Consider the following 27,355-nt stretch of genomic DNA (forward strand, 5'->3'; position numbering starts at 1 on the left):
AGTTTGAATATGATATGCCTCAGTGTTTTTTCTGTCATTTGCCTGGTTTGGGGGATGATCTGTTTGTGTTCTCTGAGCTTCACAGATCTTTGGTGTCCATCATTAATTTTAGAAAATTATTGGTCATTACATCTTCAAGTATTTCTTCTGCCCCGTTTTCTTTCTTTTCCTTCTCAGACTTTACAAATCAGACCACTTGATATTGTCTCACAGCTCATGCGTGCTCTGCTCTACTTTTTTCACACTTCAGCTGTATTCAAGTTCACAGACTCCTTTTTTGGCTACACCAAGTTTAATAATGAGCTTGTTGACATTTTTCACCTATGTTACTGTCATTTTCATTTTTAGCATTTATTTTATTTTCTTATGGTGTCTATCTCTCTGCTGAAATATCCTACCTGACCATACAAGTTGCCTGCCTTTTCTACTAGAGATTTTAACATACTGAACGGTTATTTTAGATTCCATGTCTGGTAGTTCCAAAGAATTTGGTCTTAAAAATGTCCTGTCTCAATTCCATGTCTGGTAGTTCCAAAGAATTTGGTCTTAAAAGTGTCCTGTCTCAATAGTGTGTTGTTCTTCCTTCCTTCTTTTTATGCCTCAAAAACTTTTTTGAAAGCAGGATATCCTCTGTAAGACAGCTGAGACTGAGGTAAATAGTTTTTATGCCTGGGAAATGGGCCCGCCTTTCCTTCTGCCAGATCTTTAGTGTGTGGAGGTTGAGTCAATCTATTGTCAGAACAGACGTGTGGTTTGGAATTTGTTGCTGCCATGGTTACCCACAACGTACCACCAGCTTTGAACTGTGTTAGGGTAGTGGCTGGTTTGCCAGAGGATGTTTTCCTCAGTGTCTGTTCGACCTTCAGCTTTTATCGTTTTCCTTTTACGCTGCATCTGAACTCGTCTGCCTCCATGTTCTTGCGCCTCTCACCGATCTCCAGTGTCACCTGTCAGTCCGCAGCTGTTAGCCTCGCATGGGTGGGAAGATTCTCTGACATTAGGATTAAGCCTTGGTCTTGGGCAAACACTGTCTTCCTCGGTGACTGGGGTGTGGCCTTCTCAGTGCTCCTGCCCTTTCTCTTCCACTAAAGTTCTGGGTCTAGCACATATTCCTGTCCCTCGCCAAGGACAAAAGACTTTTTTTCTGTTCTCTTTCCACAGTGGTTTAAGGCTCTTATCTCATAGGAGCAAAGAAGGGAAGGAGGACTCAGGGCTTCATGTCTTTCCAAAAGGATCTACTGTCCCCCTCCTCCAGGGGGAACAGTAAGGGACACTTTCTCAGTACCCACACCCTAGCCTCAATCTTTTTTGTAAGCATCCAAAGAAATCTGTGGAGAAGAGCCTGTGAGTGGATACAAATTCCCCGTGTCTGCAGCCCGCCAGGCGATCTGTTTTCTTGCTGGTCTACACTAAGTTCATTAAATTTTAACTGAATTCTCCCGCAGGATGTTCACTTTGTCTGTCTCAGGTAAACAAGTGCTCAGGTCTTACCTTTCCATGGGGGTGCTGTCTCTCCTTACAGTTTGGGTTGGGAGGCTGTCCTGTAACCTCAGCTCACTGATGAATTCAGTAAGGTATCAGCATGCAGACTTCTGGGGTTTGTTGTTGCTGTCAGGGTAGGAACGATGCTCTCTAGCTTTCTCCATTCTAAGTAGAAGCTAAAAGTCCCCAACTATCTGCTTTTCAGCCAAACTTTAAAGGCTGTTTAATGAATGTGGCTAGCTTTGCACACTATAGGCATATATGAAAGAAAATAATTTCAGGTCAAACTTCCAACTCAGCAACAAAAATACCTCTGTAATCCCAATAAAGCATGCAAAATTATTGTTTTAAAATGTATGCAATAGCCAGAATTTTACATGTCAAACTTATTATTATAGCTGTTGAAGAAACTATATCCTACCAAAGAATAGTTCTGGTATTTTGGTCATCAATTTGTTAAGTTCTAATTTATCAACATGTGAAAACTGCACTGATTTCTTTAGAATAAGTATTACGTATCTGTCCAACAAGTCAACTGTGTATTTCTCTCTGTATAACAATAAATGCAAAATGGGAAAAAAGTACATATGAAAAACATACCTTTTACTCATTGGTTAATTTCATTCAATACACTTTCTACCACTGCAAAATTTCAGTTCCTTGAAGACAGAAATTTCTTTGCCTTTCTACCTGATATGCACAGAAGCTTACATATTGCAGGCCTCTTATGACACAATTGCAGAGGTAGTATTACCTACTTAAATAGTGGCCGCAATGGTCTGGAAAGCTGATCTGTATATTAATATAAAGAAAGAACACACCACTATAAAATTTCATGGCACAATAGAACTGAAAGTACACTTTAAAAATTTTAATTTAACTAGTTCCTTTTGTTTAAAGTCACTTCAGCTATTTTCAGAGAAAAACCCTGAAAAAAAAACTCTTCAATTTTTTTCAATAAAACATTTATACTTAATCCCTGCCTTTCCTTAGCTCAATGCTGTTGCAATATTTAAACATGACATCTACTATGTAAATGTAAATATATGACATCTACTATGTAAATCATTTAAGTATGACATCTACGTAAATGTATTACAGCTGTATAAATACTTAAGATGAATACTGGAACACAGGGGTATTTTGGAGGTACAATCTCACAGAATCTCAAATTTAATTACTTTTTAAAACGTGGGGACAAAATGTTCAGTTAACAAAGATAAATAACCTGGTTTTCTTTAATTTTACAAAATGAGTGAAAGAAAATGAATTTTTAAAACAAGACAATCTTTGGCTGGGCATGGTGGCTCACACCAGTAATCCTTGCACTTTGGGAGGCCAAGGCAGGAAGATCATTTGGCCCAGGAGTTCAAGACCAGTCTGGGCAACAAAGTGAGACCATGTCACTATTTATAAAAATTAATAAAATAAAAAACAAGATACTCTTTATGTTCTATGAGGTTGGCAAAGTCAACTAAAAACACCCAATCAGCATTTGTGAGGACATGAAGAAATAGATTCCTTCTCATTTACTGCTGTGGAGGTATAAATTGGCCCAATTTTACAATAGACATTTGGTAAGGCATTAGTATTTTCAAAAATATGTCTATCTTTTGATCCAGCAATTCAACCTCAAGAAAATGTACACACAGCACTATTTATAACAGCATAGAGCAAAAAATAAAACCAAAAAAATAAATAAATAACTGGCTGGGCACAGTGGCTCACGCCTGTTATCCTAGCACTTTGGGCGGCTGAGGCAGGCGAATCACTTGAGGTCAGGAGTTCAAGACTAGCCTGGCCAACATGGTGAAACCCTGTCTCTACTAAAAACACAAAAAATTAGCCAGGCATGCTGGTGCATACTTCTAATCCCAGCTACTCCGGAGTCTGAGACAGGAGAATCGTTTCAACCTGGGAGGCAAAGGTTGCAGTAAGCCAAGATTGTGCCATTGCACTCCAGCCTGGGCAACAGAGCGAGAGTTCGTCTCACAAAAAACTTTCCATCTGTGGAGTTTGTACGCCTGGAAACGGGCCAGAAAAAGTTGTTTTAGAGTATATCAACAAAACAGAATACTATGTAGCCATTTAAAAAATAACAATCAGGCAGGGCACGGTGGCTCACACCTGTAATCCCAGTACTTTGGGAGGCCAAGGTGGGCAGATCACTAGGTCAAGAGATCGAGACCATCCCGGCCAACACTGTGAAACCCCATCTCTACTAAAAATACAAAAATTAGCTGGGCGTGGTGGCACCCACCTGCAGTCCCAGCTACTAGGGAGGCTGAGGCAGGAGAATCGCTTGAACGCGGGGGGCAGAGGTTGCAGTGAGCGGAGATCACGCCACCATACCCCAGCCTGGTGACAAAGCGAGACTCTGTCTCAAAAAATAATAAATAAATAATGATCTAAAGCAGTATGAGAGCCCCAGAGCACAGACTCAAAAGTGGTAGCTACTATAAGAATCCTGAATTCTTAAGATAAAGGTGAAACTGTTCAAGCTTCCAGTAAGAAAAAAAGTTGCCAGCAATGAGGAAAAAGATTGTCCATTAGAATTCTCATCAGAAACACCAAAAACCATAACGTAACTGCAGAAAATCAGCACGAATGTGGCCTGAGACTGCTAAATTGGCTTTCTTTGCTATCTGTTTAACTAAACACAAAACTATAAAACCAGTGAGTCAGTGACAGATAGATAAATAAATAACCAGGTTAAGTAGGATTAAAATGACTAGCACCGTGGGTACTATTTTATTTTTCCGATACTAATAATAGTTAACATTACCATGTTCTTACTTTCCACCAGATTCTCTTCCAAGTTCCAAGCACTTTTATTTATATTCACTCATTTAATCCTCAAAGACAATGAGGTAACAATACTATTATTTCTATTTTACAGATGAGGAATCTCAGAGAGAGGTTAAGTGTCTTGCCTAGGCTAGTAAGGGACTGAGCTAAGATAAAACCTACATGGAATGAATAAATCTTTTTTAGAGTAAAAAAAATAAAATAAAAAATAAATTAAAAAAAGATAACACCTACAATCTAACTCCTCAGCACCGGCCTCTTCCCCATCACATTTATACTACCTTTAAATGAATAAGCTCCTGACTTCAGGAAAGAAATGCCTTTGAAATATAAGTTGCGTGCCTAGGTCCAACTACTCTGTGTTCACTTCTACACTGGATTAAAAAATTACTACACCATCAACTCTCTCCTTGAGCTAATTCTCATTTTAGGACAAGTGCTTCTATTACAGACAGAACCCTCCGTGTGCCTGAAGTGTGCACACTCAAAGAGTTCCTCTCTATGGCTAAGGTTGCCACCTAGTGGAACGAAAAGAAAATCTTCACACAAAGCATAAAGCATTCTGAGGCATAAAAAGAGGGAGAGACGAATGTTAAAAATGTGTCCATTTTCAATGGGTCTTCCCTGGAAACACACATTCCTTATATCATTAACAAAAACTTGTTTTGTTTTGTTTTTTATTACTGATTTACGTAATACTGGTACTTTCAACTAAAAGACTGGTGGTACCTTACCCGAGGTTCCTGTAAGTGGCTGTTCCCTCTGGTGTCTCTACAGCACCAAGTGAACACCAAAATGACAAAATGCAAACAGCTGAACTACGCTTCCTATACCATTCTACCCACTCAGCCTGGAAGGTCAAGGACAGCAACCTCATTCACTATGATCTTCCATCCACCACCAAGTGTGCGGAATGACAGGAGCCGGGAAAAGGAATCTGAAGACAGTGGGTCTCAATCTTCCTCTATTCTATCAACATAAAATGGACCTTTAACCAAGTTCCCAACAAGGGGAATTTTGTTCTCCAGGTGACATTTGATAATGTCTAAAGATAGTTTTGGTTGTTACACTGCAGGGAAGCTAAGCTACTGGTATCTAAACAAGCCAAGGATGCTGATCAATGCCCTACAAGGCTCAGGACACTCCCCACACCAAAAAAAAAAATTACTCAGCCCCAAATGTTGACACTGCCAAGGTCAAAAGCCCTGCTTAACCCCCACCATCCTTCTTAAGAGGGACACAGATCAGTGAAAAATACCAGTTTATAATAATAAGCTGAGCCTACAAACTCAATTCTATTTAACATATATAAACAAAGTATTTTTGGCACTTTTAATAAACTTTTCTAGGAATATACAATGTATATTGTACACAGAATATAGCATTATTAACCTTGATAAATCACAGAAGAAATGTACTTTGTATTTTCAGAACTTTACCAAGAATTCTTTACCACTTAAGGGAGAGACCAGTTATGAAATCTAAGTTGCCAATATATCGTTAACTATATTGGCCCATCAGTGGCTATCATCTTCATGGTGACTCTACAATAGAAAGATATACAGCTGTTTCACTTCTATTCCATTTACATGCTAGGATAATTGCCTGAGCATTTATACATTTTTGAATCTTTTTTTTTTTTTTTTTTTTTTTTTTTTTGAGACAGAGCCTTGCTCTGTTGTCCAGGCTAGAATGCAGTGGAGCAATCTAGGCTCACTACAACCTCCACCTCCCAGGTTCATGCGATTCTTGCGTTTCAGCCTCCCGGGTAGCTGGGATTACAGACACACGCCAGCATGTCTGGCTAATTTTTGTACTTTTAGGAGAAACGGGATTTCACCATGTTGACCAGGCTGGTCTTGAACTCCTGACCTCAAGTGATCACCTAAGGCAGGTCTCCCAAAGTGCTGGGATTACAGTCACGGGTCACAGCACCTGGCTGAAATAAATTTTTAAAGCATAAAAATATATTTTCATTTATTCTTTACATTACACTTAGGGTATTACACTGACTTTTTAAGAAAGTATGTGTATCAGTAGGTTATATTATCTATGAACTTAATTTCACAAAAGCAAAGATGACGTTACAAATCATTTGCTATAAGAAGTGTTCACTGACTTTGGAAGGCCAAGGCAAGCAGATCACCTGACGTCGGCAGTTTGAGACCAGACTGACCAACATGGAGAAACCCCGTCTCTACCAAAAATACAAAATTAGCCAGGCATGGTGGCATGCCTATAATCCCAGCTACTCGGGAGGCTGAAGCAGGAGAATCGCTTGAACCTGGGTGGCAGAGGTTGTTGTGAGCCAAGATTGCACCATTGCACTCCAGCCTGGGCAACAAGAGCGAAACTCCATCTCAAAAAAAAAAAAAAAAAAAAAAGGTGTTCACTGAATCTGGTGAAACAAACGCCACTCTAGGAAAAAAACTAGTCCTTCCCACAATCTTTGCCTTTGCTATTCCCTCTGCCTGGATACTCGCCTTACAGTCCCACACGTGGACACTATTCTGATCCTTGGCAAGGCTAGCTGCACCCCATTTTTCCTGTTTTGGCTCACTTCACCTTTTTTCAGAGGTTGTATCTGAACCTCACCACCCCCACCTTACCACAGAGCTCATTTATTTTCTTCCTGGCATTTCATACAATCTGCAATATTTTCAAATTTCATATACTGTCCCCCACTTCAGAATGGAAGCTCTATAAAGACAGGGACTAGTCTATCTTACCCCTATATTTAGCAAAATGACTAGGGCACTTAGGAAGAGACCATTAAATATTTCTTGAATAAACAGGCTTACGAATAAACATTAATAAACTGTAACAAAAATCCCAGAAATTGTCAACAAGGAAATAAAAAGACAACAGAAAATAAGAGAATGAAAATAAATTATACCATTTCCAAGTAAATGATGGGGAGATTACAACATATAATAAACAATGTAAATGTAAAATGACAGAACTGATTCAAAAGTTAAAGCCAGCCATATGCCATCTAGAAAGGAAATACTTAAAACAACAACAAAAAAATACAGACAGAAAGTAAAAGATGGGCAAAAATATATCAAATTTTTAAAAAGCCAGAGGTTATGAGAGTTAGATGGGATAAAGCTGGACATCAAGGAAAAGAACATTAAATACAACCAAGGGGGACACATTATAATGATTTGAACACAATTCTTAAATAAACTATGACTGCCAAGAATGTTTATAAACTAAAAACTCTGAATGAAAATATAAAAAGCAGTAACTACAGGAAAAATAAACAAAAACATAAAAGTTGTGAGAGATTCTGATGTTTGCTCAGTCACTGCTTAGATCAAGTAATCAAAAAATAAATATGTATGTAGATGGTGATCTGACAGATTATATTTTCTGTTAAAATGAAAACACAACAAACAACAGAGATAAAACAAGTAGTTCACAAAGAAATAAGGAAAGAACAAATACAAAAGTGCACCATAAATAGAGAAAATAACAGTGAAAAAATTAAGTCCGAGGGCCACGCTCTGAAAAACCGCACACTATTAAATTTGAAATTTTAAAAAGAATGATTTTGTAGAAAAACACAAAATTATCAAAATTGACTTGCAAGATAGAAAACTTAAGGACAAGCAAATAAAACATTAAGAATGTTGCCAAGAAAGTAAATAGCCAGATACATTCATGGGTATATGCCTTCACATTTTTAAAGAATCTACTATTCTCATAAGGAATGAAGGGGGGAGAGGAAGAAAAACTACTTTTCTTTTTATGAACCCAGCATAATAACCATAACCAAAATCTGACAAAGCACACAAAAAAGAAAAGTGATCATACTGAAACTATTGTCCTAAAGACATTAATATAAAAAATCTAGAAATACATGAAGCCAAAGAAAGGCTATCTAGGAGTGTAAGGATAGTTAAATATTAAGAAACCTAGCAGTACATTTCACCATATATTAAATAAGTTAGCAACAACAAAAATCTGAAAAGATGCAAAAATATTTTCTCAATTTACTTCTGCATTATCTTCCTGATTTCTATGCCTATTTCATTACAATAAAAAATACATAGCCAATGTGTAAGATATGTAAAGATATTTGCTTCAGCATTGTTAACTATTTTAAAACTCATTAATCAGGTACACACAGTGGAATACTAAACAGCCATACATCATTATGGAATATCTGTAATGCTGAGAAAGCAAACTAACAGAATACACATCAAATTATTTACAGAACTTGTTCCTGATTATGTAAGATTTAACTACCAAGCATATATTATCACAAGACATGCATCACATATCCATGATGCATGTTTAATTTCTGCATCACATATGCTGGAGTTTAATATTACTATTTTACTCTATGTATTTCTAGATTGTTATTGTTTTCGGGGGGGGGAGTGAAAATTTTCATTTTGCCCCTATAAGCTACGCAATAAGGAAATAGAAAAGAGTTTAGGCCAACAAAGGGCATATAAAATGACAAATGAAAACAGGGGTAATATTAAGGAAGTATAGATAAAATATACACAAACAGGAAAAAGCGAAGTTAAAACAATGGTATCCACAGAAAGAGCACACAAGGGACAGAAAGTGACAGCTCAGCATGCAGATTACAAGAACACCTGGGCTTCCCATTGCTAAACACACAGTGTACTCCTAAAATAACCCCAAAGAAATACTATTAAGAAATTCTAGAGCTTCATGTACACTCTTACAGAGCTACTGCAATCTCTTTCCTATCAACCACCGCCTCAAGTTAAACATCTGCTTACACAACAGACATGCTACGCTATGCTGCCATCTGCAGAGCAGACTTAACACTAAAATTCCCACTGAGAACATTTAAATACGTTTGTTGAAGGCATCAAAGTAAATGACGGAGAAACTAAAACTTAACTAGAGATATAACTATATTGGGAGGAGAGAGATAGGTATAGGAAAGAGAAATGACAGTAAGTCACACAATGTTTAAAGTTGAAAAAAAATCAAGAAACAATAGCATAAGCGTATTATTAGCAATTGGGAAAAAACTGAAGAATCCAAAATAAAACTAGTTAAGTAGTTGCCACAAAAGAAAGGGACTGCAGCTAGAGAAGGGAAAGGCACATCTGCCTTTTAGTATAGGCTCTTACTCTGTATTTGAACTTGTAATACTTGTGATAGGTTTTTTTAAGTACCGCAAAAATTTTTCAAAATGAGTTAATTATACCTAAGAATAAAGGAATCGGTTATTTCTTAGATTTTTTTTTTTTTTTTTTGAGCTCAGAAATATCTCAAATGGTTTTTAACTTTCTTTTTAAAGGCAGAGTCTCACTCTGTCACCCAGGCTGTAGTGCAGTGGCACAATCAGCTCACCATAACCTCTAACTCCTGAGTTCAAGCTATACTCTTGTCTCAGCCTTGCGAGTAGCTGAGACCATAGGCATGCGCCACCAAGCCCGGCTAATTTTTCAGTTTTTAGTAGAGACAGGGTCTCACTTTTCTGCCCAGGCTGGTCTTGAACTCCTGGCCTGAAGCAATCCTCCTGCCTTGGCTTCTGAAAGTGCTAGGATTAGAGGCATGGGCCACCATGCCCAGCCTTAAATGTTTTTAAAAGCAAGAAATATAAAAATTAGCATAGGCCGGGCGCGGTGGCTCACGCTTGTAATCCCAGCACTTTGGGAGGCCGAGGCGGGCAGATCACGAGGTCAGGAGATCGAGACCACGGTGAAACCCCGTCTCTACTAAAAATACAAAAAAATTAGCCGCGCGTGGTGGCGGGCGCCTGTAGTCCCAGCTACTTGGAGAGGCTGAGGCAGGAGAATGGCAGGAACCCGGGAGGCGGAGCTTGCAGTGAGCCGAGATTGCGCCACTGCACTCCAGCCTGGGCGACAGAGCGAGACTCTGTCTAAAAAAAAGAAAAAAAAAAAAAATTAGCATAAAGGCAACACTGCAAGTAACGAAGACTAAAAGCAATATAAAAATCGCCAGGCAGTACTGAAGTCTTTGTTCAACAGGCACCTATCACTACAATGGATAGCATAAGTTCACTACATACTTGCTTTGTTATATAAAAGCTTATTAGAAACATCATCATCAAAGAACTGGAATATTCTGCACATTTTTATTTAATTAACATTTATTGTGAACCAATTACATGTAAGGTACTCAACTGGGATTTTCACAAAAATACAATTTCCTAAAACAAGTTCAGGGAAACTAAAGCCCTATCTACCAGAACCACAAGCCTGGATATCTATAGACAGATAACAAAAGGAAAACTTAAGGTTACTGCACAAATCACAAAATCAATTAAATTGATGTTCAATTATTTTCCTGCCATTTTATAAAACTTCAAAAGTAATATAAATTTACAGTAAAATAACCACCACATTTGATAAAATGGCAATTGGTACTTGAGTAATACATTTTTCATCACTAAACCCTTGTTTAATTAATGACAAATTATTGACAAAAATTTAAAACTAAAGTCCAAACATATATATCATATACTTAGTAAGAGATTCAATATACAGCTTAGCATCCAACTCCACAATTTCCAGAAAGAAAAGCATCATCTCCTTCCTTATTCAATTTGATAATTGAAAGATTCATAAGGTAAGAGAACACTATTCACCAATAAAAGTTTATTCTTTTTCCCATCCTGTATCAAGCTTTTGTATCAGGATATGAACTTACATTTGTAAAAGTCTAAAGATAAAGAAATGAACCCGTTTGGTTCAGTTGAGTTATAAACATTAAGAAATCCTGAACTGTGATTGTAAGTATAATTAACCTAAAATCTTTCAAATCACGTATTTCAAATTGCATTCTAAGAAACAATATGTTAGACACAGGGGCCACTGGCTGTGTTCTAAGAGATGATAATGCTAAAAAAGCAATATAAGATTTAAATTATAATTGTATTATAAATATTAATTTTATCACCCTAAAATTGTAATATACTCGCAAACTAAAGTATAATACAGAAAAGCTCACCTTCATCCACAGAAAACTGACAGCTCTTATCATTGAAGAAAAGTATTTTCTTCTTATCGGGACGATTTACAAATAGTATCTGGTCCCCCAAAGCCTTAAAGATAGATAAAATAAAGATTTTTCAGTTAACTCCAAATTACCTCACCAAAAAAAAAAAAAAAAAAAATTAAACAATAAAGGACTTTCATTTCCTTAACACACTCAGTGTACCGCCATAGGGTCCACTGGACCCAATTTTAGTTTTAGTTTTGTTTTTAAGAGACTCCACCCAGACTGGAGTGCAGCTCACTGCAGCCTCAACCTCCCAGGCTCAAGCAATCCTCCCACCTCAGCCTCTGGAGTAACTGGGACCACTGGTGCGCTGCCACCACATCTAGCTAATGTTTTTAATTTTTTGTAGAGAAAGGGTCTCACTATGTTGCCAGGGCTGGTCTTGAACTCCTGGGCTCAAGCGATCTTCCCACCTCAGCCTCCGAAAGTACAGGGAATACAGGTGTGAGCCACTGCACCCAGCCCCAATTTTAGTTTTTGAGTTTCTTTCTTGAGTAGTTCAATTATTTAAAAATTGGTATTTCCAGACTTGTATTCTTAGAGGTCTTCCAAAGAACAAAAATAAAATGTGTTTCACTTAAAACAGAAAATTCAATGTCTGCTGCAATTACTATTTGGGTCCATGGGACTCTTTCAATAATCTAAGACACATAATAGAATCTTGGTGTTCTTACTTTTCCTCTACCTTGAGATATTTTGCTACTCATCATTATCCATCAATTATTTCCAATTGTGCTTTTAAAATGCTAAAATAGTAAGAAAATAGAAGAATGATTAAATCACCTAGAAATGTGATGCAATAGTGAAATACATGGGCATCCTTCAGTTTTCTTACTGCATTGCCCAAAGGATTACATTACACCTTTTCAAGAAGATATAAAAGATTGGAAGAGTCTTCTTGTTGTATTTTAACTTTCATTGAGTACACCTGACAAAAAAAATTTTGTATTTTCTACCCTTGAGAGCAAAGACAAGAAAACTGACATTTCACAATTATTAGATGAATCAAAATATGAATGCAAAAAGCCAAATAGCAGCACTCTAGACTATCTGGCCAAAATTCATCATAGGAATAAAGTCTCAAGCTATGGAGTCTTTAGATGACAATAACTCAAGTGAAGATTCTCAAGCTTAAGAACCAACAAGCGAACAAAACGCTTCTCAATACAAAATGGAAATGATATTCTCATCCCATTATTCACCAGGAAGATTATCACACAGTATTTTGTGACAAGAATCTTTATCATCTCACTTTGCTAAAAGGATATATGACAGTATTCTTTTTGAGGTGTTTTCCAAAAATTACTTGATACTGAAGTTTGCTGTGTTAAATTCTTACTAAAATCTCTAATAAAGCTGTTTTCATCATCCCATTATTCTTACTTATGTAAATTATTCATAAAATGACTTAAAGTAGCTTAAAAATAATACTCCACTAGATCGAGGTGGTAAAAGGTGATAACTACAGGATGAGCAACCCAAATCCCAAAATCTCGAATCCAAAATCCAAAACTTTTTGAGTGCTGACATGGCATGCCAAAGAAATACTTACTGGGAGCCGGGTGCAATGGCTCACACCTATAATCCCAGCACTTTGGGAGGCCAAGGCAGGAGGATCACTTGAGGTCAGGAGTTTTTTTGTTTGTTTGTTTTGAGACAGTCTCGCTCTGTCGTTCAGGCTGGAGTGCAGTGGTGCGATCTCGGCTCACTGCAAGCTCCGCACGGTGGCTCACGCCATTCTCCTGCCTCAGCCTCCCAAGTAGCTGGGACTACAGGCGCCCGCCAACACGCCCTGCTAACTTTTTGTACTTTTTAGTAGAGACGGGGTTTCACCATGTTAGCCAGGATGGTCTCGATCTCCTGACCTCGTGATCCGCCTGCCTCGGCCTCCCAAAGTGCTGAGATTACAGGCGTGAGTCACCGCACCTGGCCGAGGTCAGGTTTTGAGACCAGCCTGGTTAACATGGTGAAACCCCATCTCTACTAAAAATAGAAAAATTAGCTGGACATGGTGGCAGGTGTCTGTAATCCCAGCTACTTGGGAGGCTGAGACCAGAGAATCTCTTAAACCCAGGAGACAGAGGTTGCAGTGAGCTGAGATCACACCACTGCACACCAGCCAGAGCAACAGAAAGAGACTCCGCATCAAAAAAAAAAAAAAAAAAAAAAAAAAGAAATACTCACTGGGGCATATTTTGGATTTCAGATTTTCAGCTCTGGAATGTTTAACCGGTATAATGAAAATATCCCAAAACTGGAAAAAAATCCAAAACAGTTCTGGTCCCAAGCATTACAGATAAGGGACAGTCAAATTGTACATATGTAAAATAAATGAAAGAACCTGAAGGCATTGCTAAAAAACATTAAAGACATGAATAAATGAAAAGAATTCTGTGCTCATGTATTAAAAAACTTACTACAGTTACAATGGCAAGACTACCCAAAGTTACCTATTCAGTGTAATCCCTATCAAAATCCCAATGGCATTTTTTGCAGAAATGGAAAAATCCATCCAAAAATTTATATCAAATCTCAAGGGACCTCAAAAAGCCTGAAATGGTTTAGATCTGTGTCCCCATCAAATCTCATGTCAAACTGTAATCCCCAGTGTTGGAGGTGGGGCCTGGTGGGAGGTGACTGGTATGAAGGTGGATTTCCCTCTTGGTGCTGTTCTCCTGATAATGAGTTCTCATGAGATCTGGTCATTTAGAAGTGTGTAGCACCTTCCCCACTCTCTCTTGCTGCTGCTCTGGCCATGTAAGATGAGCCTGCTTCCCCTTCACCTTCTGCCATGATTATAAGTTTCGTGAGACCTCCCCATAAGCTGAGTAGACACCAGCATCATGCTTCCTGGAGAGCCTGCAGAACTGTGAGCCAAATGAATCTCTTTTCTTTATAAATTATCCAGTCTCAAGCATTCCTTTATAGCATTGCAAGAATAGACTAATACATAGCCAAAACAATCTTGAAAAAGAACAAAATTGGTGATCTCACTCTTACTGATTTCAAAATATATTACAAAGCTACATTAATCAGGCCAGGCGCAGTCGTTCACACCTGGAATGCCACCCCTTTGGGAAGCCAAGGGTGGGCGGATTACTTGAGGTCAAGAGTTCGAGACCAGCCTGGCCAACATGGTGAAACCACATCTCTACTAAAAATAAAAAAATTAGCTGGGTGTCATGGTATGTGCCTGTAATCCCAGCTAATCAGGCAGCTGAGGCAGGAGTACTGCTTGAACCTGGGAGGCAGAGGTTGCAGTGACCCAAGATTGCATCACTGCGCTCCAGCCTGGGTGACAGAGCATGACTCTGTCTCCAAAAAAAAAAAAAAAAAAAAAAAAGCTACATTAATCAAAACACTGTAGTGCTGGCATGAAGAAAGACATATAGGCAGAATAGAGGGCCCAGAAATAAACCTTCACATATATGGTCAAATGATCTTCCACATGAGTACCAAGACTAAGACTATTCAATGGGAAAAGGACGGTCTCTTCATCAAGACACTGGGAAAACTGGATATCCACATGAAAAGGAATAAAGTTGGACTCTTACACCATATACAAAAATTAACTCTAAATAAATACCTAAATATAAGACCCAAAACTATAAAACTCCTAGAAGAAAACATAGGACAAAAGCTTCCTGACATTAGATTTGGCAATGATTTAAACATGACTCTAAAGGCACAGGCAACAAAATCAAAAATAGACAAGAGTGCAGCAAACTCAAAAACTGGCAAATTAAAGGGCACAATCAACAGAGTAAAAAGGCAACCTACAGAATGGGAGAAAATATTTGCAAATCATGTATCTGGTAAGGAATTAATATCCAGAATATATTTTTAAAAACTCCCACAATTCAACAACAAAAAACAACCCAATTCAAAAATGAGCAAAGGACCTGAATAGATAGTTCTCCAAAGATGACATACAACAGCCAACAAACACATGGTGCTCATGCCGCAAATCACTACAGAAATGCAAATCGAAACTACAATAACCTATCACTTCATACCTATTAGGACTGCAATTATCAAAAATAAAAGCAGAAAATAAGAAGTGTTGGCAAGGATTGGAGAAACTGGAACCTTTACATACTGTTTGTGGGGCTGTAAAATGGTACAACCACTATGGAAAACAGTATGGCAGTTCCTCAAAATATAAAACCACCTTATGATCCAGGAATCCTGCTTCTGTATCTCCAAACACATTGAAATACAGTCCCAGAGTTATTTGCACACTCATATTCACAACACTATTCACAATAATCAGGAGGTGAAAGCAACCCAAATGTCCATCAAGGAATGCACAAAGAGAATGTATTATATAAATACAATGGAATATTATTCAGCTTTAAAAAGGAAGAAAATCCTGTCACAAGCACAACATGGATGAACCTTGAGAATATTATGCTAAGTGAAATAAGCCAGTAATGAAATGACAAATACTGGAAGATTCCTCTTATATAAGGTATCTAAAGTAGTCAAACTCAAGTAGAATGGTGGGTACCAGAGACTGTGGGGAGGGGCAAAAGGGCAGTCATTGTTTAATATATATAGTTTCAGTTATGCAAAGTGTAAAAGTTCTGGAGATCTTTTGCACTACAATGTGAATATACTTAACACTACTGAACTGAACACTCAAAAAATGGTTGAGATGTTAAATTTCAGGCTGCAGCCAGGCACGGTGGCTCACACCTGTAATCCCAGCACTTTGGGAGGTCAAGGCAGGCGAATCACCTGGGGTCAGGGGTTCAAGACCAGCCTGACCAACATGGAGAAACCCCATCTCTACTAAAAACACAGAAGTAGCCAAGTGTGGTAGTGCACGCCTGTAATCCCAGCTACTCAGGAGGCTGAGGCAGGAGAATCACTTGAACCTGGGAGGCAGAGGTTGCAGTGAGCTGAGATAGTGCCATTGCACTCCAGCCTGGGCAACAAGAATGAAACTCTGTCAAAAAAAAAAAAAAAAATTCTTGTTGCATATTTTTACATTTAATCTTTAATTTTAAAAAGGAACCCTAAGGCCGGGCGCGGTGGCTCATGCCTGTAATCCCAGCACTCTGGGAGGCCGAGGCAGGTGGATCACGAGGTCAGGAGATCGAGACCATCCTGGCTAACACGGTGAAACCCCGTCTCTACTAAAAATACAAAAAAATTAGCTGGGTGTGGTGGCAGGCGCCTGTAGTCCCAGATACTCGGGAGGCAGAGGCAGGAGAATGGCATGAACCCAGGAGGTGGAGCTTGCAGTGAGCTGAGATCGCACCGCTGCACTCCAGACTGGGCGACAGAGCAAGACTCTGTCTCAAAACAAAACAAAAAAAAAGGAACCCTAAAAAGTAACTAATTCAATGCATCACCTTATAATTAATGTATTACATCGCAAATGCAGACTGGCCTAGGAGGACTATACTGGCAGTTACTTTGTTAGAAAACCCCCACATAACAATTACTGAGGGACAAGCAATCTGAAACAGTCACTGGCTTTTTCCACTCTCTTGTTTTCTTGCTTTTGCACCGTCCTTTTTGTTCCCTGCTAGCACTATAGTGTACATTTCTTCAAAGCATTGTGTGATCAACAAAATTACAATAATACTTGTATCTCCACCAAGAACTGAAGAGGAAGCAACACAGATGAGATTTAACATAGATGTGCCGAAGAACTACTTGAGGAATTTTTTAGACTACAACATATCTTCACAGTTTTTAAAAAAGAATAAAAATTTTGGGTTTCAAAAAATTTGGAAATAAAGTCTGACTGAAAATGAAAACAGACTGTGTGCTTTTCATAACCCCTTCTACTCTAATTCTAAGTAAGGGAACAGCCAGTAAAGACAGGGTGTCAAAGTAAATTTACATCACAAAATTATTTAAGATGGACTAAGGCATTATCAGATTATGGCACTGTTGTAGCTTAAAAAGTAATGAAAAGCCTACCACATATAGTAACAGGAAAGCCCCTATCAAAATGGGAGAAAACAGCCATGCAGGAAACACACCTAGCACTCAACTGTTAGGCTAGGATTCAGTAGTCCCACTGAATTCAACACACTATAAAGCGCACAAAGTATCAACTTTGGTGACATGTCTTTATTTACAACATTCATGCAGTTTAAGTTGAGACACTTTTAAGTTAAAAATCTCAGGAGAGCTCTGCTTCTGGTAATGACCAAGTAGCTTGTAAAGGACCCACCCTCCCACAGAAAACACTATGAACTCTGGACAAGACATTTTAAAAATCAACTACCTAGGCTGGGCGTGGTGGCTCACGCCTGTAATCCCAGCACTTTGGGAGGCTGAGGTGGGCAGATCACCTGAGGTTGGGAGTTGGAGACCAGCCTGACAAACATGGAGAAACCCCGCCTCTACTAAAAATACAAAATTAGCCAGGTGTAGTGATGCATGCCTGTAGTCCCAGCTACTCGGGAGGCTGAGGCAGGCGAATCGCTTGAACCCAGGAGGCAGAGGTTGTGGTGAGCCGAGATCACGCCATTGCACTCCAGCCTGGGCAACGAGAGTGAAATTCCGTCTCAAAAAAAAAAAAAAAAATACAACCAACTACCTAAAGGAACTGAAGAGCAACCAAAAGAAGACAGGCAAAAAGGGGAGGAGGGGTCTGTACTTAGAAAGAAAGAGCACAGAGGGCAGAACACTGTCAGTGCCCTATGCAGCTAAAACTCAGTTTTAGCTAATCCTCAGTGTTTCTGCATTGAAGAACCAGGAAACAGAGTGTGGGGCAACCACAGCAACTGGAAAGTGAAAAAGGAAACCTTGGAAAAAGTCCGTCTAACTGCCCTGGGATATGCATGAATGGAAAAAGATTCCAAGATTCCAAGCAAAAGGGCTAAGGCTAAAAGAACAGAAGAGACATATCATATGCTACCTGCTGTAGGGCAGACAAGGTTTGGAGTAACTGTTCACTTAACCACAAAACAAAACAAATAGAAACACTCTTGGGAGGAATGCAACAGAATCCTGAGCCTTTACACATATTAATATAATCTACAAGGTCTAAGACCCAACAGAAATGTACTAGACATATGAAGAAACAGGAAAATATGACCCATAAAAGAGACAGTCAATGCAGACCAGCTCTAAGATGACTCGGCTGTTAGAAGAAGAATTTTAAAGCAGCTATAAGAAGTCATACTCAAGGGTGTAACAAAAGATACTCGTCACGAATGGAAAAAAAAAAGAAAACAAAATTCAGCAAAGAAACAGAAACCAGAAGAAAAATTTACAAAGAAAGACTAGAACTGAAAAATACAATTAAAAAATTCACCAACTGGGCTTAACAAGTTGGAAGTGAAGAAGAAAAGTGAGTGAACTTAACAATGGATTAATAGAACAGAAAAAAAATTGAAATAAATAAACAGAGCCTCAGGGACTTGTAGTACAATACCAGAAGATCTGACATGTATAATTCCGTTACCAAGAAGCAGAAGAGAGAAAAGGGCAAGTTTTCTTCTACAGGTAGCAAAATGAATGAAACTGCTTAATAAGTTAACACTAATAATTAGCAACTGTGACAAATGGAATCAAGCAGCTTTCCCCAGTGAGTTTCAAATTTAAACTGGAAATGTCATCTGTATCAGTAGGACTTTCATGGATAGCCTCTTTAGGACTTCAAAATAGCCAGGTTATTAACCAATGCTTTCATGTTTTAATGCCCTAGTTCCTCAGGTAAGGAACATCTACTAGTATTATAGAAGATGCTCTTATTTACAAACAGAACTCTACTGCCTTTGAGGAAAATTTTCCAGAAATACCCTGAACAATCAAACAATCATAAAGCAACAGCAACAAGAACCCGACAAAGTTACACAAAGATGGCTGCTCCCTTTCCTGCTAGGTGGCACAAGACAAATTTCAAACCTTCAAGTGGCTCGCTGTAACCCCATGTGTATATAATAGAAGCTTTAAAAACAACTGTAAAATGTTTGATATTTTTAAAACCAAGAAGTCATTATTCATTCAAATTATATTAAGACAGAAAGAAAAGAGAGATTACCTTGACAGCTTTCTGGGAATTGGGCAGTGCTTCTTCTATGTCTTCTAAAAGAATTCCTCCTAATCCTCGCTGGTCGTGCTGATCTAAGAGCCTAAGTAGGGCCTTCTTATCTCTTACATTGTACTTGGGCTTGAAAGCATACTTCCCATCTATTACTTCAATTTTGGGATTGTTGACTAAAGCCTGTAACAGTGATACAATTGGAATATATTAACAAATGGAAACATAAATATGTTTTTTTTTTGAAATGGAATCTTGCTCTGTCGCCCAGGCTGGAGTGCAGTGGCGCAATCTCAGCTCACTGCAACCTCCACCTCCTGGGTTCAAGCGATTCTCCTGCCTCAACCTCCCTCTCCTGCCTCCCTCCCTCTCAGCACCTGGGACTGCAGGTGCGCACCACCACACCCAGCTAATTTTTGTATTTTTAGTAGAGACGGGGTTTCACCACCTTGGCCAGGCTGGTCTTGAACTTCTGACCTCAGGTGATCCACCCGCCTCAGCCTCCCAAAGTGCTGGGATTATAGGCGTGAGCCACTGCGCCCAGCCCATATATACATTCTTAATTCTACTAATTATTTTAAAATACAACACTAGCCAATACAGTGGCAAATTAAAAGTACCGTATGAATACAAACTGGCAGGCCTAAAATCCTGGCCATCCAGGATTCCAGAACAGTAGATCAGCATGGTGCTCACTTTTAAGAAACTGTGTTTTATTTACATAAATTCTTTGAAGAGAAATAAACCATTTTATCACAACTACTTTGAAAAAAGCCAAACCCATATTCTTCTAGAAGTCAAAATGTGTAGGAATCAATAAAACACCTACAAATATTAACAGACAAAGTGAACTGAGTAGTGCCCACTCCACCTGCAAAGTACAGCTTGTCACATACTGGCATTATAAAGTAAGGAACATTACCCTTACTAGTCAATGGTCTTCCCCATCTGCTATCAACTGGCAATGGCAGCTGTGGAAGGAACTGAAAAGGACCAGACTAGTGCATACAAGAACTTTACCTATAATGTCAGCTTGAGAATGAAACTGAGTAGGAATGCAGGAATTACTGAATATAATTATGTTTCTAGTCAGTTCTGTTGTACAGCTAGTATCAGAAGGAAAGCTCTTCAAAAAGAGCAACCCTATATATTTTCTTCTGCGGCTGCCAGCCTGACCCTGAAAGGAGAGAGAGAAGAAACACAGAAAGAAGAAAAAAGGGAGAATAGAATAGTAAAATGATCAAAGTCATTGTTAACTAAATGTTGGTAGTCTAAGAATTCTCAAGGTTAACTAAACCAGCAAATTTAAATGTGGATTACCATTGTTTGTATATCACTAATACAATGAGCTACAATTATACTGATTAATGGTCATGTTACATTATAAAAGTATTTTGCTTGGTAAAAAAATAAATGAATTGTATGTTAGGAATTTTACATTTGGTTTCTAGAATCTATCTCTCATCCTAGAAAGTAGTCTTCTTAGTTTTCACTTCATATTTAAAAGCAGTAAACATCTGAATTTTTAAATGCTATTCATTTCCAAATTAGCATGGTCACTGACTGCGCTGGGGTTTCTTCAAGTGATGTGTGTTCATACACAGCACTCGTGACTTTTTTTTCCCACATCAAGCCATAATAGCAGTAATTGTGCAACAAAATATCTTCCTATCCCTGCAGTACCTTATGCTTTAAATTTTCTAAAACAAAAACAATTCAATTTACAAGCATACAAACTATAAATCTGGCAATACAAAATAAGCATTAATCTGTAAAAACGTAAGTCGAACTGGTACAATGACTTCTTTACAACTTTTACACAGAAGTCTTACCTTTAACATTTTGAAGTAGATACATAAAATTATATGAAAACCAACAAATCAATCTTATAAATGCATACATTCAAAAAACAAAGACCCTACACCATTTCTTTTAAGAAAAAGTAAAAAGCATTATCAGATTTCACCATATTAAAACATTCTAGGCAAGGCATGGTGGCTCATGCCTATAACCCCAGCACTCTGGGAGGCCGAGGTGGGCCAATCACTTGAGGTCAGGAGTTCAACACCAGCCTGGCCAACATGGTGAAACCCCGTCTCTACTAAAACATAAAAATTAGCCTGGCATCGTGGCGCGTGCCTGCAGTCCCAACTACTCGGGAGGCTGAGTCAGCAGTGAGCTAAGATCATGCCACTGCACTCTAGCCTGTGCAACAGAGAAAGACTCTGTCATAAAAAAAAAAAAAAAAAAATTCTAGTTACAGGAAATCTCTCTTGATAATCAACTAAATTCTTACCTCAGTCATTAGCCATTGTTTCTGCTTGAGTCCAATATCTAAATGTTGTGTTTCATCCAAAATTTCATCTAAGGTTAGAGGATGCGTATCTCCTCGCTGATGCCGTGTCTATCAAGTGAAGAAATTGTTATTAGAAGACAGTTTTAAAATGCTAGATGCATTAAATCATAGTTACATGTAAACAAACCTTCAGGAATGAAAAACATGTATTATTCCAGGTAGCATAATTATAGTGACGAAGAGCCACAGACTATGAAATCAGAATGGGGTTGAAACTCACTGCTCTATAAAATCAAAAGATAAACGGACAAAAAATATATGCAACTCATATCACCAAGAGCTATATTCTTCCTAACATTTCAAGAGCTTCGAAAACCTAACAGACCAGGCACGGTGGCTCACGGCTGTAATCCCAGCACTTTGGGGGACTAAGGCAGGTGGGATCACTTCAGGTCAGGTGTTCGAGACCAGCCTGGCCAACATGGTGAAACCCCATGTCTACTAAAAATATAAAACTCAGCCGTGCATGGTGGTGCATGCTTGTAATCCCAGCTACTTGGGAGGCTGAGGCAGGAGAATCGCTTGAACCTGGGAAAAGGAAGCTGCAGTGAGCTGAGATCACACCACTGCACTCCAGCCTGGGAGACAGAGCAAGACTCTGTCTCAAAAACACACAAAACTAACAGAAAATGATCCAAAGACAGAAATGCGCAGATCACAAAAAATGACCTTAAACACAGGAAAAGACACTCAACTTTCACCAAACAATCCTATTTCTAGAAACTTATCCTACAGAAATACCAGTATCACACAGAAAAGTGACTTATGGTCACTGTAGCATTGTTTATAAAAGGAAAATATTAGAAATAACCCAAGCGTCCATAATTAGAAGACTGAGTAACCACAGCACATCCACTCCACTATACAAATGTTCACAAAGTAAATGCAAAAGTTCTCTATGTGCTAATTTGAAAAGATGTCCAAGACAGGCCGGGCGCAGTGGCTCACGCTTGTAATTCCAGCACTTCGGGAGGCCAAGGCGGGCGGATCACGAGGTCAGGAGATCGAGACCACGGTGAAACCCCGTCTCTACTAAAAATACAAAAAATTAGCCGGGCGTGGTGGCGGGCGCCTGTAGTCCCAGGTACTCGGAGAGGCTGAGGCAGAAGAATGGCGTGAACCTGGGAGGCAGAGCTTGCAGTGAGCCGAGATCGCACCACTGCACTCCAGCCTGGGTGACAGAGCGAGACTCCGTCTCAAAAAAAAAAAAAAAAAAAAGACAAAGAAAAGATGTCCAACACAAATTAATAAGTTAAAAAACATATGTATCATGCCTATCCAATGAAAACACACACACACACACGTAGATAACAAAAGCTAGAGAGGATGCAAAGGAACAGGAACTGTCATTCATTGCTGGTGAGTGTGCAAAATGGTACAGCCACTGTGGAAGACAGTTCAGCAGTTTCTTACAACACTAAACACACTCTTACCATTCAATCAATCTAGCAATCGTGATCCTTGGTATTTACCCAAATGAGCCAAAAAATTATGTACATACAAAAATCCACTAAGGATGCTTATTACAGCTTTATCCATAATTGCCAAAAGCTGGAAGCAACCAAGATGTCCTTCAGTAGGTGAGTGGGTAAATAAACCGTGGTATATCCAGACAACGGAATACTATCCAGTGCTAAAAAGAAATGAGCTATCAAGCTATGAAAAAAACATGGAGAAGCCTTAAATACGTATTACTAAGGGAAAGAAGCCAATTTGAAAAGGATACATACTGTATGGCTCCAACTACTGACATTCCGGAAGAGGCAAAAACCATGGAGACAATAAAAAGTTTAGTGGCTGCAGGCCAGATGCAGTGGCTCACACCTGTAATCCCAGCACTTTGGGAGAATGAGGCAGGCTGATTACAAGGTCAGGAGATCGAGACCATCCTGGCCAACATGGTGAAACCCCGTCTCTACTAAAATACAAAAAATTAGGAGGCGTAGTGGCATGCGCCTGTAGTCTCAGCTACGCGGGAGGCTGAGGCAGGGCAATCACTTGAACCTGGGAGGCGGAGGTTGCAGTGAGCCTAGATCAAGCCACTGCATTCCAGCCTGGCAACCAAGACTCTGTTTAAAAAATAAATAAAATAAATAATTAAAAAAATAAAAAATTAGAAAAAGTTTAGTGGCTGCCAAGGATTGAGGGGAGAGAAGGATTAACAAGCAGAGCCCTGAGGATTTTTAGGGCAGTGAAAATACTCAGTAGGATACTAGGGTGGTGGACATAGGTCATTACACACTTGTCCAAACCCACAGAACGAACACCACTAAGGGTGAACTCATGTAAACTATGGACTTTGAGTGGTAATTTGTCAACGTAGATTCATCAACTGTCACAAATGTACTCTTCTGGTGCAGGATGTTGATAGTGGAGGAAGCTGTGGGGGAATGGCAGAGAATGGATGAGAATTCTGTATTTTCCAATCAATTTTGCTATGAACCTAAAACTGCTCTAAAAAAAAAAGTGTTTTTTAAAGTAAATAAGAAAAAAGTATGTATGTTAAAAAACATATGCACTATGAACCCTTGTATATAGGGAAGGGCAGAAATAAGTATACATTTGAACTTTGTTTCTGCATAAAGAACCACTGGAAAAAAATCACAAGAAACTAATAAAACAGGTAGTTACCTGTAGGAAGCACAAGAGGGGAGAAAATGAGTAGGATGACAGGTGAGAACAAGACTCCTTCATTGTACCTTATTATACAACTTTACTTTTTGTACAAAGAGATATGTTATTTATCCAAAACAAAAATAACTCTTCAAAAGAAAAAAAAAAACCCAGGCTCCAAGTTCCCTCACATTGAGCAGGTTACTGAATCTCACTGGGCTTCAGTCAGGCCCTGGAAAACTAAATAACCACTTCTCCAAACTAGAAGGTACAGACAGCAGATAGAGACATAAGCTTAATACATCACACAAAAGAACCATTCATTGAGCATTTACTGTTAATTCATTCACTTATTCATTCAAATATTTAGTGGTAACTACTATGTGCTGAGAGTACTGCAATGAGACATACAATAAAATGCAAACTACTTCTGCCTTTAAGAGCTCCCAATAGAGGGGAGAAGCTAAACATACAAGCTACAAAAGTTAGATACGGCCAGGCATAGTGGCTCACACCTGAATCCCAGCAAATTGGAAGGTCAAAGTGGGCAGGCTGCTTGAACCCAGGAGATTGAGGCCAGCCTGGACAACATGGCAAAACTCCGACTCTTACCAAAAAATTGCATATATACAAAAATTAATCAGGTATGGTGGCACACGCTTGTAGTCCCAGTTCCTTGGTAGGCTGTAATGACTGCTTGAGCCCAGGAGGCAGACGCTGCAAGTGAGCTGTGGTCATGCCACTGTACTCCATCCAGCCTGGGTGACAGAACCAGATCTTGTCTCAAAAAAAAAAAAAAAAGCTAGGTATACAACTATCTGTCAGGAAGGCATCTTCAATCAGAAGAAATGAAAGAGAAAACTGGACAGACCTTGAATGACGACATGATAACTAGAATACAGGGAAATGCCGGGCAGCTATAGTACAGCACAGTGGTCTCCTACGTGGGGTGTACACACCCGAGGGGCACAAAAGTGGGTACCTCGGGATGATTCTTTGGAACATTTATTAAAATTGTCTTTAATTTCCATTTAAAAGTTATGCTTTACTTAGGCTGGGCGCAGTGGCTCATGCCTGTAATCTCAGCACTTTGGGAGGCCAAGGCGGGTGGATCTTGAGGTCAGGAGTTCAAGACCAGCCTGACCAACATAGTGAAACCTGTCTCTACTAAAAATACAAAAAATTAGCCGGACATGGTGGCACACACCCGTAATCCCAGCTACTCGGGAGGCTGAGGAAGGAGAATTGCTTAAACTGAGGAGGTAAGGTTGCGGTGAGCCAAGGATGCACTATTGCACTCCAGCCTGGGCGATAGAGCAACACTCTGTCTTGGGGGGGAAAAAAAAGTTACGCTTTACTAATAGTGAATATGTGGACTGACACATATTCACTATTAGTAAAGTGGCTCCTTCACCACTATTAGCAAAGTGGCTCCTTCGCTTCATGTCAGGGCATCCACATTTCCAATCGTGACATGCATGGAGGAATCCTGAGGTGGGCCTGGGAATCCCACATGACAAAGGGCCCAGCACGCATGGCCTCGCTCATTCCTTCACTTTCAGGATTCTGCAACACAGTGAGACTGGCCTGTTATAAGATGGATTGTGGCGAATTTTTTTTTAAAGACCTTTGAAAGGTAGACATTGTACAATGGTTTCACAAAGCTGTAAGAAATGAATTACAAATTTCTCCTTACAAAAAGGCAAAATGTTTCATATCTGCTCAATATTCTATGATTATAGCAGCTATTTATAGTTTGCTAACAATTATTTTAAAAATAATTAAAATAAGCCATCTGTTCCTTCAAAGTAAACTGGCATTTAATGATGTGTAAAAGTAGCTGCTAGGCCGGGCGCGGTGGCTCATGCTTGTAATCCCAGCACTTTGGGAGGCCGAGGCGGGCGGATCACGAGGTCAGGAGATCGAGACCATGGTGAAACCCCGTCTCTACTAAAAAAATACAAAAAAAATTAGTCTGGCGTAGTGGCGGGCGCCTGTAGTCCCAGCTACTCGGAGAGGCTGAGGCAGGAAAATGGTGTGAACCCGGGAGGCGGAGCTTGCAGTGAGCCGAGATTGCGCCACTGCACTCCAGCCTGGGCAACAGAGAGAGACTCAGTCTCAAAAAAAAAAAAAAAAAAAAAAAAAAAAAAAAAGTAGCTGCTTTTTGAAATAAATTCATGCCATGGAAAGAGCATTTTGAAAAAGATCGGGAAATATTTCCATCATTATGTGATTTCTGAGTTTAAAAGGTGTAAGAATAAAAACTGTCATATCTGCATATCTTAAAAATTTGATAAACTGTTTTCTAACCTTCACTATTATTTTGAGATGGAGTCTCACCTTGTCACCAGGCTGGAGTGCAGTGGCACAATCTTGGGTCACTGCAACCTCCACCTCCCGAGTTCAAGTGATCCTCCTGCCTCAGCCTCTGAGTAGCTGAGACTACAGACATGTGCCACCACATCATTCTAATTTTTGTATTTTTAGTAGAGACAAGGTTTCACCATGTTGTCCAGGATGGTCTCGATCTCCTGACTTCATGATCCACCTGCCTCAGCCTCCCAAAGTGTTGGGATTACAGGCATGAGCCACCGTGCCCAGTCTACTTCGATAGTTTTACAGTACTTTTGAGTGCTGTTTTATAATCTTTATTTTAAAAAAGTCTTCCAGACAAAACCCTTCTATGAGTTTAAAATCAAAATTGTCAGTAATTTAAAAATTACAATCCATTTTGATATACTTTGCATAAACTTTTTTTTTTTTTGAGACGGAGTTTCACTCTTGTTGCCCAGGCTGGAGTGCAATGGCATGATCTCAGCTCACGGCAACCTCCGCCTCCCAGGTTCAAGCAATTCTCCTGCTTCAGCTTCCCAAGTAGCTGGGACTACAGGTGTGCACCACAACGCCTGACTAATTTTTGTATTTTTAGTAGAGACGGGGTTTCAGCATGTTGGTCAGGCTGGTCTCGAACTCCTGACCTCGTGATCTGGCCACCTTAGCCTCCCATAGTGCTGGGATTACAGGTGTGAGCCACTGCGCCTGGCCAAACTGACATTTTTTAAAAT

At 39.3% G+C, this 27,355-nt stretch overlaps 1 protein-coding gene across 1 annotated transcript in view; it reads right to left on the minus strand.

Annotated features, from left to right (window-relative positions):
• The window catches only part of GTF2E2 (general transcription factor IIE subunit 2), an 86,399-nt gene that overhangs the window by 17,759 nt on the left and 41,285 nt on the right, over positions 1-27,355 (minus strand). The window contains exons 4-6 of the mRNA XM_003269540.3: positions 21,618-21,725; positions 19,322-19,504; positions 11,260-11,353 (exon numbers count right to left, since the gene is read on the minus strand). Of these exons, the coding sequence (XP_003269588.1) occupies positions 11,260-11,353; positions 19,322-19,504; positions 21,618-21,725 (385 nt within the window). The remainder of the gene's footprint in view (positions 1-11,259; positions 11,354-19,321; positions 19,505-21,617; positions 21,726-27,355) is intronic.

This window comes from Nomascus leucogenys, chromosome 8 (genome assembly GCF_006542625.1).
Source record: "Nomascus leucogenys isolate Asia chromosome 8, Asia_NLE_v1, whole genome shotgun sequence".
In the NCBI taxonomy this organism is placed as follows: Eukaryota; Metazoa; Chordata; class Mammalia; order Primates; family Hylobatidae; genus Nomascus; species Nomascus leucogenys.